This window comes from Pleurodeles waltl, chromosome 5, assembly GCF_031143425.1.
Source record: "Pleurodeles waltl isolate 20211129_DDA chromosome 5, aPleWal1.hap1.20221129, whole genome shotgun sequence".
NCBI classification, from domain to species: Eukaryota; Metazoa; Chordata; class Amphibia; order Caudata; family Salamandridae; genus Pleurodeles; species Pleurodeles waltl.
Window position 1 is genome coordinate 1,127,597,365 of NC_090444.1, and position 15,102 is coordinate 1,127,612,466.

General features: G+C 41.5%; 1 protein-coding gene across 3 annotated transcripts in view; it reads left to right on the forward strand.

The window, feature by feature from the left end:
- CRIM1 (cysteine rich transmembrane BMP regulator 1) overlaps window positions 1–15,102 on the forward strand; it is a 752,848-nt gene that overhangs the window by 28,501 nt on the left and 709,245 nt on the right. For all 3 annotated transcript variants that reach the window (XM_069235322.1, XM_069235323.1, XM_069235324.1), the window contains exon 2: window positions 6,726–6,899. In XM_069235322.1, coding sequence (XP_069091423.1) covers window positions 6,726–6,899 — 174 coding nt within the window. The remainder of the gene's footprint in view (window positions 1–6,725; window positions 6,900–15,102) is intronic.

Below are 15,102 nucleotides of genomic sequence, written 5' to 3' on the forward strand. Positions count from 1 at the left end.
TCCCATCAGGTTCTACATCCTGCTTCCCACTGGGGTCCTGGACCTCCTGTATTTCACCTTGCATGGTTCTTTGCCTAGTACGAACCGCCAATTGGTTTCCAGGTGCTGGCTAAACTCCTAGCTCGCCATTTTCTAAACTTAAAATTTTGTAGTGGCGATATTGCTAGAGGTGTCCAATGTTGCCACTTTAGCCAAAGCCACCCAGGTCAGAGCCCTGTTAATATCATCTCCAACTGTGGACACTTTAATAGGCTAGGTTTGTGCTTCTGTCAGGGTCTATATAACTCTGCCTGCCGCTGTTTCTCTTTCTTTTGTTGACTAAGCCCAAAACTAAGTGTTTCGCCCAGCACACCAGCCTTACGAGCCTCCCACACGGCACCAGCTAAAGCACTCCTCGAATTGATTGTCAGAAACTCTGGGATCCAACACCTCATATGCTGGCGATAGTCTTCATTGAACAAAAGGGCTTGATCGAAGGTCCATGCTGAGACTGCAGACCGCAGGCCAGCCACTTTCATTTATAATATTAACGGATTGTGATCTGACAAAACTCTTGGGAATTTATCAATCAGGGCCCCGATTACCGGAGTATGGGAAGCCTGAATGAAATCTAGCCGGTATGTGACCTCAGCTGTGCAGAGAAATAAGTATACCCTGGGTCAGGAGCCTTTAGCCTATGCCAAACATCTCTCAGCCCATGACTGTCCATAAGATGCAGCAGAGATCGTAATATGTTTGGTTTCCAACCAATGTATGTCCTTTCCCCTTTTTCCAGTCACCCCAATGACCATTGAAGTTTAAAATCCCCGCTGAGTGCTATGAGGGTTGGCCAGAGCGCCAACTCATTATTAATCCAATCAAACACTGCAGGGGTATTGGTCACATGTCCGTACACTGTAGCTAACGTGAATCGCCCATCCCCACCGTGACATTCTCTAATCACCCATCTACCTAGTTTGTCAGCTTTTGTATGCCGAAAAGTATAACCACTACCCTGAGCCAGGATAACAGCTCTTAAGTCTGTGTTCCCTGTGTTGTGTTCCCAACTAACTTAAAGCCAAAGTTTCAGGTACGTGCTTCCTAGATGTATCAATATATGTCTCTTGCAAGCAGAGAATATTAGCCTGCAACACCTTGAGAGCATGTGCCACTCTCCTTCTTTTCCCATTATCATTCAGCACACATATTGACTGATGCAATACATAATTTACCCATCTTTTTCAAAACAACCCAACCCTTAAAAACTGAACCAACAAGTTGAACTTATTTAACTGGTCTTCCATCTACAGGCAGTCAGACCCACCCTTCCCCCCCAGAGTCTGAGTGATGAATGACCTTGGATGATACCCCGCCTGTGCCCACCCACTCTACAAAAAAAAGCTAGCAATCCTCCGTGTAACTAATACCCCCCCCCCAACCCGATGCCAGCACCCACGATACCTACGCCAAGCTTACGGCAGCCCATTACCCATTTTTAGCATACTCAACCCCTTACCCATACACATTGCCACCAATCCTCAGCAAGAACAGTTGTTGTTTTAGAGCAGCTATAAAAATCTATGAAACGCGAGAGGCTTTCCTGGCCAGTCCAGACCGCTCGTTCAGGTATTCGGAGACTTCTATCTTGGAGAACAAATATACGGCTTTTGCCTTGAAAGTGAACTTTCAACCAGGCAGATTTAAAATAAAAAAATAAAGGCTTTTCCGAACACTGTGACATGACAGAAATCCGGGCGGGGGAAGAAAGCCTGCCCATCATGATTCCTCTTGCGTGAGGGTATGATTTTTCAAATACTGCTTACACAATAAAAAATAAAAAAACCCGACCTCATGCTCCAGCACTTCTGCACTTTCTTCAGCAGGTGAAATTTGAACACCAATCTCAGCACAAGTTTTGTTAACCTTTGTTAAGGTCCCCTGAACTTTCTTATTGTCTAATTGGGCCCTACGCCTCATTACGAGCCTCTTCTTGCAACTGTCTTATAGATCTGTATATGAGGCTCCGCGTAAGTTCCTCCTTGTCCACGAAAGCTTGACAGTCCTGACCCTGCGTTATTGAGTCTCCTTGTTGCCGGGCATCTTCGGGGTAAGTTTGCCTCATGGCAGAGTAGTCCCAGCGGACAACTGTTCTGTGTGTCTGTTAAATGTTTTGCTTTTGCCTCTCTTGTTCTTTAGTCATGATGTCTCATTTGCTTAATGCTACAAGCTTCTGCCTCCTCATTAAATGAGCTCATCCCTAAGGTCTGAAACTCCAGAAAAACCCAGAAAGCAGACTATTACCCACGTCATTAGGATCTGCATTGGAAGACTGGGGGGGCATCCGTAAGGGAGAAAAACTGGTCCATGTTATCTGGAGAGCCCCCTATTATGTCCTGCCCCAGGGCTGAGACAAGGCTGAATTGAATACGCCCTGCCCGGTCGTTGAGATCACCAGACTCTGAGTCTGAGGGTCTACCAGACTTCTGACATACTGGCTGCTGAGGGGCTGCTACAGCACGAGTACTAGCCTTTCCAAGTTCCGGCCCTGCCACCTCTGGAGGCACCGATCAGTCTGCACACGTCAGGTTTGGGTCAACCGAAGTACTTTTGTTAGTGCCTGGTACCTGCACAGCGCCCACATCAGTCTTTAAGGTACTTATTGCAATAGTTTCCACCTCAGTCCCTGTCTCACCTCCTGGGACATCCTGGCCAGAGTGCAGTGGTTTGTTACTGTTGCTGTTCTTTCCGGCCATCCTTGATGATGGATCGTACCCCAGTGTCTCCCTCGCCTTCATAACGGTGTTGCTCTCGCCTTCATCAATAGTGCCAGCTGCCCCATCAATGGTACCACTCACCTCCAGTTGCTGCCGTTACTGGGAAGTAATCTGCAGTGGAGTGCTGGCGTGTGGACTGCCCCTGCAGGGATTCTCCCCCGTTAGCCTTCATCCCCTGTACAGGTGCTGGCGCCACTGCCTCCTCCGTCCTTTAAAATTTCGCCTCTGGCTTGCTACCCTGACACTGCCGTGGTCCATCACCACACGCGACGCACTTGCAGCCTGCCGGACGTCAGTTTTTCCGTTCACACCTGCCCGTTGGTTGAGGAAGACGACCATATCTGCCTGGAAGCTCAGTACTGCCTGGCCCGCTGCCTCGCCTGCTGCCCGTGGCTGCCAGTAAGAACACAGCTCAATGGGGTGGTCTGCCACAGGAAAGTAGTAGCATCACTGGCCTATCCACACCCGTGCTTCTTTAATTCCAGCAAATCGTTCCGAATGTTCCGTTCCCTTCACGGGGCTGGTGGGCAATCCGTTACACCATAACAATACAAACAACCAGGAGCAGGGGAGGGGAGTTATTCTTGCGGAGTACTAGCCGATCGCCATCTTGCCCCCAAAATGCAACCGTTAACTATCTCTTCCAGCACTAACTCTAAACTGTTTACTGCCACTGGACCTAAGCCATGTCTAATCTTTCCCTTTTGCTTTGGGTGAAATTGTCTTTGTCTTTTACTCTAATATTCGAAGTTTGGCATCCAGCAGTCCCACTTCATAAATGTTCCAGCTCCCTCCATACCTACCTGGCAGCAATGGGTGGCTATTCATAACTTCTAAAATTACTTTTACTTGTTTATTAGGCCTATTCTAGAGATACCTTTACCTGTCTTGCGTGCCTCGTGTAATAAAATAAATAAATTAAAACATATTGATATATAAAACACAGCCAGCTTTCTTAACCAACTCTCTTAATCCATTGGTCTGTTCAGCTGTCATTCATATTTTGCTTTCCACCCTCCACTGCATACTGCAGGATATAATGGGTCAGCATTTCAGCCATCAGTCCTTGAACTGTGTTTGACCTCTCTACACATCCGCCTAGAAAGTGCACTTAAGTGCCAGGGTTGGAGGGCCAGTACTCTAATTTTTCAGTGCATTTTACAAGGCCAATACTACAATTTATTTGTACTGTCATGTGTGTTAAAACTGATTTCTGTACATGTTCCAAGTAACCTTGCCTACTAGGAAGCACGTTTACTGTTCTCTTACAATTACTGTTTATGGTCATTACTTTCTTAAATTAAACCGTTTTGCTGCAAACATGGCTGCCACGTTTAGGGGGCATTTCTCATTTTCTTTTGTGGTTTATGCTTCCAAATCAAAAATAAAAATCAATAGCCTGCAAAAGGTAAGGCCTCTTGGCTTTTCTAATGCTTTTTTTCCTCTCTGACTCTTCTTGTGGTGGTCTCTCAGAGCTCCAGAAGTATCCGCCCTGTGATGTTTATGCCCTCTGTTATAAAAACAGCAAATGGGAATCTTGTTTGAACCTACAGGAAGAAAGTGTGTTCAGGAGCACCTCACTTCACCTGGTCCAAAAGAGTTATTAAACGTATACCTGAAAAGAGGCGTGGGATTCTGTATCCTGAGCTGAATTGCAATTTTCATCCTATATTCCTTTTGGGTTTGGTAATTGGTGCTAGTTTGGTAGGCATCAGTGCAGCCTCTTTGGTAGAGAGGGTCGGACGAACAATTTATGACCTCACACCTTTGATGGAAGAGGATTTTATTTTGAACATTTTGTTTACTTATACTCTAGCTGCCTTTAGAATCCTCCCCCCTTTGCAACAATGCACATGCAAAATTAATCACATAAGAAAAGTGCCCTGTACATACTATTCACAAATTACATTCAGTTATAAACTCAAAAAGTAACAAAGGGCGAATATAATGGCACCAGTGGGAGGTCCTGCTAGAGGACAGGGGTAGATCAGAAATATATGTATTTTTTGGTAATGTTTTTTCTGGGTCTAGTGTATCGAACATTGCCCATTTTGAAGGGGTGTACATCCTCCATAAAATCCCAGTAGAAATACCCAGAAAGATGACACGGGCTGGACAGGAACCTTTCTCATGCCAGGTCAATAAAGAATTGAGGTTGGAGCGATTGGGTAACTCCAGACAAAATGCCGTCTTGTGCGATACAACATTACTAGGCAGGAGGGTTCCCACAGGTCCACCTCCACTGATAATCGCTTTGGTTGTTAATTAGCACAGTAACGCATCCCGAGCTTCAGTTGCATGGAGCGCCATGGAGTCTATGTAATATTGAGGTACCGTACTGTTTGCTAAAATCGCTATGCATGTAGTTTCAAATAGCACACACATGTACTCCGCTTTACAAGCGGTTTGTGAACTATATTGCTTTCTCAAGAACGCATTACTACTACAATATCAATAATATGTCAAGGTACAATTTCATGGAATTGGTTTACAGCATTACTTTATTCACGCAAAGTGCTAAGACACCTACACTGTGCTATGAACCACTATAAATACAAGGCAATGAAGTTGCCAAGTGCAACATCAGTGGGTTTCTCTGGTGTGCATTCATTTTTCAGCAGTTGCATCTTTTAACTGAACCATCATCCGGGTGACCTCAAACTTATTACAAATATTGGAGGTCACTGTAACAGTCGGTGACAAATGTACATTGTAAAGCGTTCAGACTGATTCACCATATAATGTGTACTGGTAACACAAAGACTCGGACACCTTTTCTTGTCTACACTAATTCTGATACCTTCACTTAATAGGCAGAGCGTATTTCATCACAACATATGGAAGTTCACTGTTTAACACTTAAACGTGCTGTTGCTGAAAAGTCAACATATAATGTATGTTCAGTGCTATATTTTGTAGCACGCAAGCCTAATCGTTTCAAAAGCGAGTTGAGCCCTTGCAAAATGTGGATGAGTGCATATATACTGCTATTGAATGTGAGTATACACATACTTTAACGTGTTCAACTCGACATAACCATCATGCAATACTGAGGGAACGTCAAGCACCAAGTTGCCTCTTCTGGAGCACAGTTCTACACAACTTATGCAAAGTATATTTCAATTGCACGTATAAACAATACCTTGATACCATATCATCTTATGGCATTTATCCTACCGAAGCACTCCGTTACAGAATCACTGGAGTTCATGTACCAAGAGTTAAGTTTAACACTATCACAAATAAGTATGTGTTAGTTTGGTGTAAACGAGTGTCAATAATCAATGTGAAGCTGTTCGATTAGTACATAAGTGGCTGTTTAATGTACTTTACATACATGCTAAATTCAACCTATTGACAATGTGTGTTATAACACAAATCCAAGCTCAAGCAATGTTCCACAATTAGAAGAACCTTTTGTGTTTTATTTTACTATATTCATTTATCTAGGAGGCGTGCCAACGTGGTGAGGCTCCATCTCAGTCGGTTTTTGAAATCGTAGACATAGACCGCCAATATACTATGTTCCAGCCCATCCTCTTTCAATGGCAATAACAAGCATTCAGTGACCCTGTCTGGTTTGTTGAAGTTTTAGAACCCATCCCGATGGGTGAAGGCTGGATCTCCATAACCATCTGCTAATATCCCCTCCAGTGAAATGGCAGGGTTGTGGAAAGCAATAGCCCAGAACTTGGGCAGCCTCATGACCAGGGGTATGCGCTTGTTCGCAGTTTGTCACTGTGACATTTATTGTTGTCAATCATCTGTGCTTGAATTCATACTTAAGGTCTGCTAAAGCCAAGCACCACCTTCAGATGATCATTTTTGGAAAAGGCTAAACAATGGAGCAACACATTTAGCTAGAAGTGTAGGGCAGGAGGTGCAAGGATGGCGGGGTGGTGGGAGGCTGGGAGGAAAATAAATCACAAGGTACATTGCAACATTTTGACAGTTTTGTGCACTCCTTTGCAGATGAAAACTGGGATGATGACCAACTGCTTGGATTTGTGCCTTGCAACGAGAACTTTGTAACCGGTTGCAACATAATCAATGGGAAATGCGAGTGTGACACGATCCGGACCTGCAATAATCCGTTTGAATTTCCAAGCCAGGATACGTGCCTGACCGCCTTAAGGAGAATTGAAGGTAAGAGCAGCGTTGCATTTCCCACTCCACTTCACTGCATAAATATAATCTTTTAAAAAGGAAGGTTGAGAATTTTTGACTTTCCAGACATAACCTATTTTGCAGGCGTGACAGCTGGTGATGCAGTGTGCCGGCACAGGGCAGTGCGCAGTGAGATGGTTGTGTGAGAGGGAACTGCCAAGGACTGTTAAAATATCAAAGTAAATGATTCTTGTGTGGTCTGGTTCTGTATAGTTTTCTTTTATTTGTGAAGGGTAGTTGACAGGCTGCAGGTAGAAAGGGAACAAGTTTGGCTAGTAGCTTGCATTCCGAAAGCGTAGGACCTGCTTTATTCGTCCCACTCTTGTCTGTGAATGAAGCAGCCAGGGAAAGAAAATGAAAAGCTCTAAATGAAGAACAAGTTTGCAGCGGCACCAAGGTGGTTGTGGGGATTCTTCCAGAGCAGGTCTTTTTTCACAAAACCACCGTCCTTGTTAAAAATAAAACCATAAAAAATATATGCTTTACACTTTGATGATTGTATTACCGTCCGAATAGCCCCTTGTCAAGCATTACACCATCCTTCTTTGACTTTCCTCCAAAGTTGCTTTGCATGCTGGGGTTTATAAGCCCATCCAATGGCAAGCAGGACGTTCCGAGTGCCAAAACAGTAAACTAAAAGACGGTTTCGTCTGCCATGCGGAGACCTGGCAGCTTTGTGGTTTGTTTCTGTTTCCTCATGTTAAGTGAGACTTATAGTATGGTTCATCCTCATTTTCCTGCTGGATTTAGGTTATTGCACATTCATTGTTTTCGAAGTGTCTCGTGCATGTCTGTGGAGCACACCCACACATGCTGCTGTAAAGGTTGCTACTGTGTGGATGTGGTGTAGGCAGTGTAGTAATAGTCACTATCTGTAGCTCTTTGAAGCCACTTTAGCCTATTTCGACAAATGATTTTGCTAGTGGATCTAATAGTATTTAATGCCTGAATACATCAATCATTTAACTTTTGTAAAGTGGCGTTTGTGTGCATGACACTCCACATGCAGGGTTTTAGTAAGTTTTGACCCATGTCTAGTCTGTTGCAAGATGTATTATTAGTTTACATTGAGCTTAGAGTGCACCCACTGCTTACCATTGGTTGACTTCATTGTTACTCCTTTGTGTGCTTCTTATTCATTAGATTGTGTGGGGCTATCCTTCTCCTTCTTTTCTTCGTCCATCACATGTAGCATGGGCTCATTACTTGTCCCCTACCTCAGGTCATATTTTTCATGTGCTACTTTTTCTTTTTGCTGATGCATTCCATGAGAGTGCTTGTGTTTTCTAGCTGTGTTCTAACTCTGTGTTGCACTCTTCTGCCTCGGGGAGCTCCCATTGTTCTCTCACCCATTTACTTTTCCTCCCTTCTCCATGTTGCTCTTTCCCTGTTTGCTTTCCACCCTACATCCTCCATGCTGCTTCCCCAGTCCATGCCCCTGTATAGTCCCCACCTACACCCCTGTGTTGCATCCCTTACCCTCCTGTTCCTTGCCCTCCCCCATTCTCTGTGATTACACCCACTCCCCCCCCCCCCCCCCCCTCCGACCACGCGTGCCACGTTGTTGACTCACGCTCATGTTTCTCCCTCTGCCCTTGACCCCCAGGAAAGCTGGGTATTTGGATCTGCTTTGACAGGGAGCAAATGAGCTGCGTTATTTTTCCATCAACATCACCAGGCAACAAATACTGCAGCCCTACTTCTAAACGGGCACTGTGTTACCAGAAGCCTCGGAACTACAGTCAAGGCCTGAGATGTCACAGTGAAGAAGTCTGCCATCTGCTTTCTTTTACAGAAGTCCACTCACCCCGAAAAGCACAGCACCAGCTGCACTCCTGCTGTCCCAAAGTTGCAGCAGAGTGAGTGCTGCAGAAGAGCAAAGCAGTCGCTCCTTCTTACTGCTGCACAAGTTTGAGATTGGACTACAAGGACTCCAGAGTTTTCATCTTCACAATTTTTAGGTCTCGTGTATGAGTCAGCTTTTAGCTGTGTGCTGGCAAAAGCCTATTGAGGACCTCAGCACTAGTGAGATAAAAAAGAGAGGTCTCTGAAAAAGGCGTGGGCTAAGTAATTAAGGGGGTGGCTTAAACATGTGAACTCCAATCTTGTGTTTTTCACAGCATGCTGACTGAACAGCACTCAGGTGCGTGCCTTTGTGAGTTTTCTGATATTGCATCCAACCATATCACCCAACAACCAATCTATGCCAAAAACAAGCCAGACCTATTGGCTTTGTGAGTGCTTGTTACCAGTTTGATATCAATTAATAACAAAAATGATTTTGCTATAAATAATTAGAATTGGTTGTACAAATGGTACATAGGTGACCATCAATAAGTGTGCACTTGAGATAGGCCAAGCATTGGATTAGCATGCAATGTAAACAGGGTTGTTCACTGACTCACACTGCCTTCAGACTCCACTTCAGTGCTCTGTCAAGCCCCATTTTGAACACCCACCCACAGTCAGAACTCACTTGGACAACCTAAATGCAACTTAGCTCGCATGTACCATTAAAGCATTGGAAAAGCCCTTAGCTAAGCCCTTTCCCAGTGCTTACTAAAGTCAATTCCAGTCCCAAAACAAAATTGCACTCAAGCAAAGAGTTTACTAAGTTTACCAAATTCAAAGTTTTTACTTACATAAAGTATGAAATGTAGATACAGTAACATTTTACTAAATCCACTGGCAAAGACAATAAGTCTCAAAGGCAAGACTTTTGATGCTGCCAGTGCTTTTTTTATTTTTTTTATTTTTATTTACAAATCATACAGCCGGTGATGGATTATGTTGGAAAGTGTGATACATCCAAAATTATAAACAAAACATAACAGCAATAAGATCTATTTCCCTTGGTCCTTCCCATCTGTCAAGCAACTGTGAGTCTGTGGTGAATATGTTTTTACCAAGAAGTTTTCTGTGAACTCTGCACTACTAAAAATACTTCTTACTGCTATTTAATCAACTGTCTTTTAAGGGTGCCAAAGTTTGAAAGTGCTCTGGGACAACCTTCCGGTTCCCTCCCCTTCAACCAAACAGTTACAGTTGAAGAACTAAGAGACATTCTGAAGTAGCATTTAATGCTTGTTAATTTGTAAAACTAATTTGTATTTATATGGCACTTTCTACCCCTGACAAGATGTTAAATGAATTTGTGGCAAGTAACCACCTATTCTGGAACCCAGATTTAGAGTTAAAATAGGAAGGAGATTAGTCATATGCGTTTCCTTATCTTTATAGGATCACTTGTGCTAAGTTTGTGCTCTCGAGATCCTGTGCATTTTTACTGTAGTGCAGATGTCACCAATGAGTTGCTTGTGAGTTACTGGTAACTCTCCAGCTACCTCTAAGTAGCTTTCCTGTGTGCAGACCAGTCTACTAAATTAGAAGCTTTTGCTTTGTTGAATATCTATCAGTCTCGAGAGCATGCATTTGAGTTGAAAGTGTGTATTTACAAAACTCAGAGAGAAATATCTGAATTTCCAAAAAGTATATAAAGATATTTGAGTGATAAATCATGCAGTGTTTGGGAGACATTACGAGTATTATTACGTTGGTGCCAGGGGCATTGCAGCTGTGGCTGTTATTTATTAGCCATGTAGAGGCAATATTGTATAGGGTGACCACTAATGTAATCTTATTTGATGTCATCACTGTTACAAAACTGATAATATTAGTAGCTCAGGATGACTTTTTCAGATGTAGCTTTTTTTACAAGGATTGGAGACTACTGCTGTAGTGTTTTGAATAGAATATTTCAAATGGGTTAGGAAAGGGAAGTTGTGGGATGTTATTGGGAGTATTGAATGTTTGCCTGTTTGTTGGTGAAGTAGGTAGATAGCCATTTGGAAGGATTTATAAGAGTCCTTTGTATCCTGGAAGGTTTGAGATGAGTCCGAGTGGATGAAAAGGGAGACGTGGAAGTTATTTTTTATACATATGTATATAGGCATATCATGCCAAAATCCTTTTGTAAAAGGAGAAGCTGGGACACCATCGTGCTGCTCTGTATTTAATAAATCTTGTTCACAGAAAACAGATTCCCCTCCAACGCGTTTCAGCCGTAGCCTTGCTCACGGATGGTATTGGAGATCCATTACACATTTAAATATAGTAGACAAAGGACAGTAGATTGTGCATTTCACAAATATACCTCAAAATGGTGGCAGACATCTTTAAACCATACTTCCATGTATCCATATATATTGATTTTTACTGTTTTCTTCTATAAAGATCTGATTATTACGGATTGGAATGTAAATATCCACTTTTGTTATGCCAAGTTTCCTATTCTTTGGAACCGTATTGTTTTTTCATTTGGGACAATCATTGTTTAAAGATATACAAAAAATAAATTTACATTTATACATCAGCATGACTTGCATACTCATTTGTTTCTTCTCATGTTACACATTCACCTTAAATGTTTCAATAACACTAGTATTGTTTCATATTCACGCCCCTGTGGGCTTTACCTTATTCATTTACTTTTATGTTATTTATATACAATTGTTGAAACACATGTTATCATATATTTCCTTAAATACACAGCAGAACGATGGTGTCCCGGCTTCTCCTTTTACAAAAGGATTTTGGCAATATATATTAGGAGTTTCCGGAACCCGGCAGGGACCGCTGCGTTTGATGTTTCACCATTCGGATTACATATGGCAATGTACATAGGCATATCTGTATACATATATTCACTATACATATTCATATGTCTGTACATTTTCACAGTTACATGCATGTAGCCATTTTTAATTACCCGACATGAGTGTCCTTATAATATATAAACATCCATTCTCCTATATATGTTTTTTTTAAATGCATGTATGTGCAAACAGTCATGAATATATCTATATTCATATATACACGTGCATACACTTACAAGAACATCCCTATACATAGCCTAAAAACCATACTGATGTACACATGCACCCAACAATTGCATATTCAGATACACATATACATGTAATGCATTGCTTTTCACATTACAGATTTTTTTTAACGCATGCATATATGTCCATGTCTATACACAATGGTGCTTCCCTATACAAATTATAGACGTATGTACATATAAACTAAAGTGCGTATAAACATGTAAATGTGTAGTATCTAAATATACATGCATTGGGTTGTACGTAGCAGAGGTTCATTTTTAGTATCATGATTATACTTTTGCTGTAGATTGTGAGTTTTGAGATCATGTAGGAAGAGCTACTTCTTGGCTAATCTTCTGATTCTAAAATGGTTCTCAGTTGACCTTATTTTTTTGCCTTTACAAATTCCATAGTTTTGCTGCTTGCACAGCAAAAGGTGTCACCCAGGATTTTTCTCTTATATTCTGGTTTTTTTTAGACTGTCAGTCTTGAGCGCAGGATAGGTCCTGCGTTTGATGTATTTTATGATATTTCATTTTTATTTTAATGATGAAAAGTGGTCCTTTGCCATTTCTTGGCTAGTGGATGATACAAGGCAGCATGAAAGAGGATCTTCTGACAGCTGGTACCCAGTAGAGGGCTTTCAGTGAAGGAGAGATATATGATTGTTGTTTTACCTTGTAGGAGTGGTCTGGTAGGACAGTTCTGATTTTGCTTTAATCTTCTCATTGTTGGCAAAGGTATGCTGTGATATAGACCATAAGCGTAATATTTTGATAGGACAAAAATAGATGGTTGTGTGGACCTTGTGGACTTACTCCTAGGTGTGGGAAGATGCATCACAGTGTGTTTTTATGGTAAGAAAGGTCAGTCTGGATAGCTTAACCACTTGGGTGTTTGTGGGCAGCATGGAATCCATGGCAATCAAAGTTTCTTACCTCCTTGGCTGTTTTTGTTGGTGATCCTAGATTATCGGACTAGCCGCAGAGAGTGACATAGTTTTTCCAGTCACCATTGCTATTTCATTTTTGGAAGTGTTCATTTTGAGGTGACTTTGTCATACACTAGTCAACGACCTGGAGACAACTGAAGATTTTTAGGTTTCCGATGTCTTTGGATCTTTTCAATAAAAAAAAAAAATAAAAAAAGTATATGTGTATTGTCTGTGTAGTTATAGAGATTAACTCAAAAACATTGATTAGTTCTGGTAAGGATTTTATGTAGATGCTGAAACAGAATGGGCAGATGATAGAGCCCTGATTCATTCTTTTATGTTGTAGGGTTTTGATAAGAAAGGAGTATAGATCACATTTGTTCTATTGTGCTGGTAAGAAGAGATCCAAGTGAGAAAGGTACCCTCTGAAAGTAAAAAAAAAAATAGTTATCTTCAATTAATTTTGACATCTGGGTGAAGGTTACTCTTTCTAAAACTTTGCGTTGAAATAGTTCCTTTGCTATTGGTCTGTAATTGTTGTGGCCTTGAGGGTCCAGGTTTGTTTTCTTCAGCAATAAGTCTTTTTTTTAATCCTATGGAAAAACTCTTGTTAAAAAGTTGTTAATCAATGCTTTGACTCGGATGACAGCTGAAGTTGTTGGAAGAATATTTTTGAAGATTTGCGGGCACTAGGGTCAGAAGGTAACTGGCCGGACTACTAGCTTTAATTGGATTCGAAAATTCAGTTGGTGATAGTTCTTTTACAGAGAGCACAGACCATGTTACCCTTCCTCTGGAGGGATTTCTTGGATGTGGGTTAGTGTTTTTTTTTTTTTTTTTTGGTTTTTTTTTTTTTTTTATTTATTCATTTTTTTATCCAACATGTCAGTTTTGGTTGTGTAATAGGTTGACAATTTGTGACAAAATTCCAGAGAAATGGGGTGGGATCCTTTGGTGCATTATGGATTCTGAAATGTTGTTAGCATTTAAAAAAATAAATTAGAAAAAAACGTTTTTATTGAGGCATTTTGTGTTGTGGATTCTGCTTGAGTAGTAGCTTTTTTTAGCTTTCTTGGTTGACAACTTTTACATTGTATTATGTTTGTGTGTGCATGATTTGACCCAAGTCCACTGAAGCTTTGAGATTTGCTGTTATCTTTTTAAATATGCTTTCATGTAAGGTTTTTTTTGTTTGGTTTTGATTCTTTCTGTGGGGTTAATATATCAAAAGCTTTATGGAGCCATCTATAAGGTTTATTATGTTCTGATCTTTGTTTGAAGTAATCTTGATATCTAGGTCCTCCAGATTTGACTTGGTCCAAGGTCGATATGTAATTGTGTGTGAGCTGAGTTTTGTTAAGGTGAATTGTGGCCTGACCACATGAACGCATTTATCCTTTGGAATGTGACTAGAACAGGATTGGTAAACGTGTACTGAAATATGTGGGAGATGGCGAATAAGCTGTTGTATGTTGTTTGTCTGGGCCTTAGAGGATCTCTGCGGTGGTGCCTATTAAGTTTGCCAAGCCATATGTTCAGACCCCACGGACGTATGGGTTTGAGTATTTGGCAAGTTGGTTTGCAACTGTCTACGAAGGTGTCTAGGAAGGTTCCATTGCTGGGTGGTGGTCTTTAAAGATGTTACAGGTAAAGGCAGGGGTAGGGTTTCATCTGACAAGGAGGACCTCACAAACATATAAGGAAATTTCATCTGCTTTGGTGAGAGTTGTTGTTTCCTTAAATACAGTGGCTAGGACACCGCCTCTTTTGCCTATGTGAGGTAGTGTAATATTTTGGTAGTCCGGTGAAACAGCATTGTGTAAAACTGGAGCTATGTCTTCCCCTAGCCACAGTTCACTTTTGAAGAGTAAGTCAGGTTCTCTCTGCCTGTCAATACGTTGAAGATGATGTACTTATTTTTAGACATAGAATTAACATTTCGTTTTTTAGGAGGTGTTTTTGAGGTGGCATGGTATTATGCTGTAGGAGAGCTAGTATTCTTTAAGGTTGTCAGTAATTTGTTATTCGTGATTGTATTTGCTCTGAAAGGAGTGCAGTTGAATTATTTTGGGTGGTATCTTCATCTAAAGAGCTTAGAAGGGTCTATGTGTTGGTTGTGAGGTGACTGGTTGTAATCGAAGTGATGGTCGGTGGAACTGCCTTGAAATAGAACTTTGTGTGGTAGAAAAGGGGATGTGGGGTTATGAAAAGTGGCTGGGTTATCTTTTGCAGGTACTGAAGTATCAAAGGGTACTGGAGCATAAGGGCGTAGTTTTTTGTCTCTGTATTCTGCAACGGATGATAGGTGGGTGTGTGACTAATGTGTGTATTTGTGGATTAAGTGGTTGGTGTCTTTATTGCATGG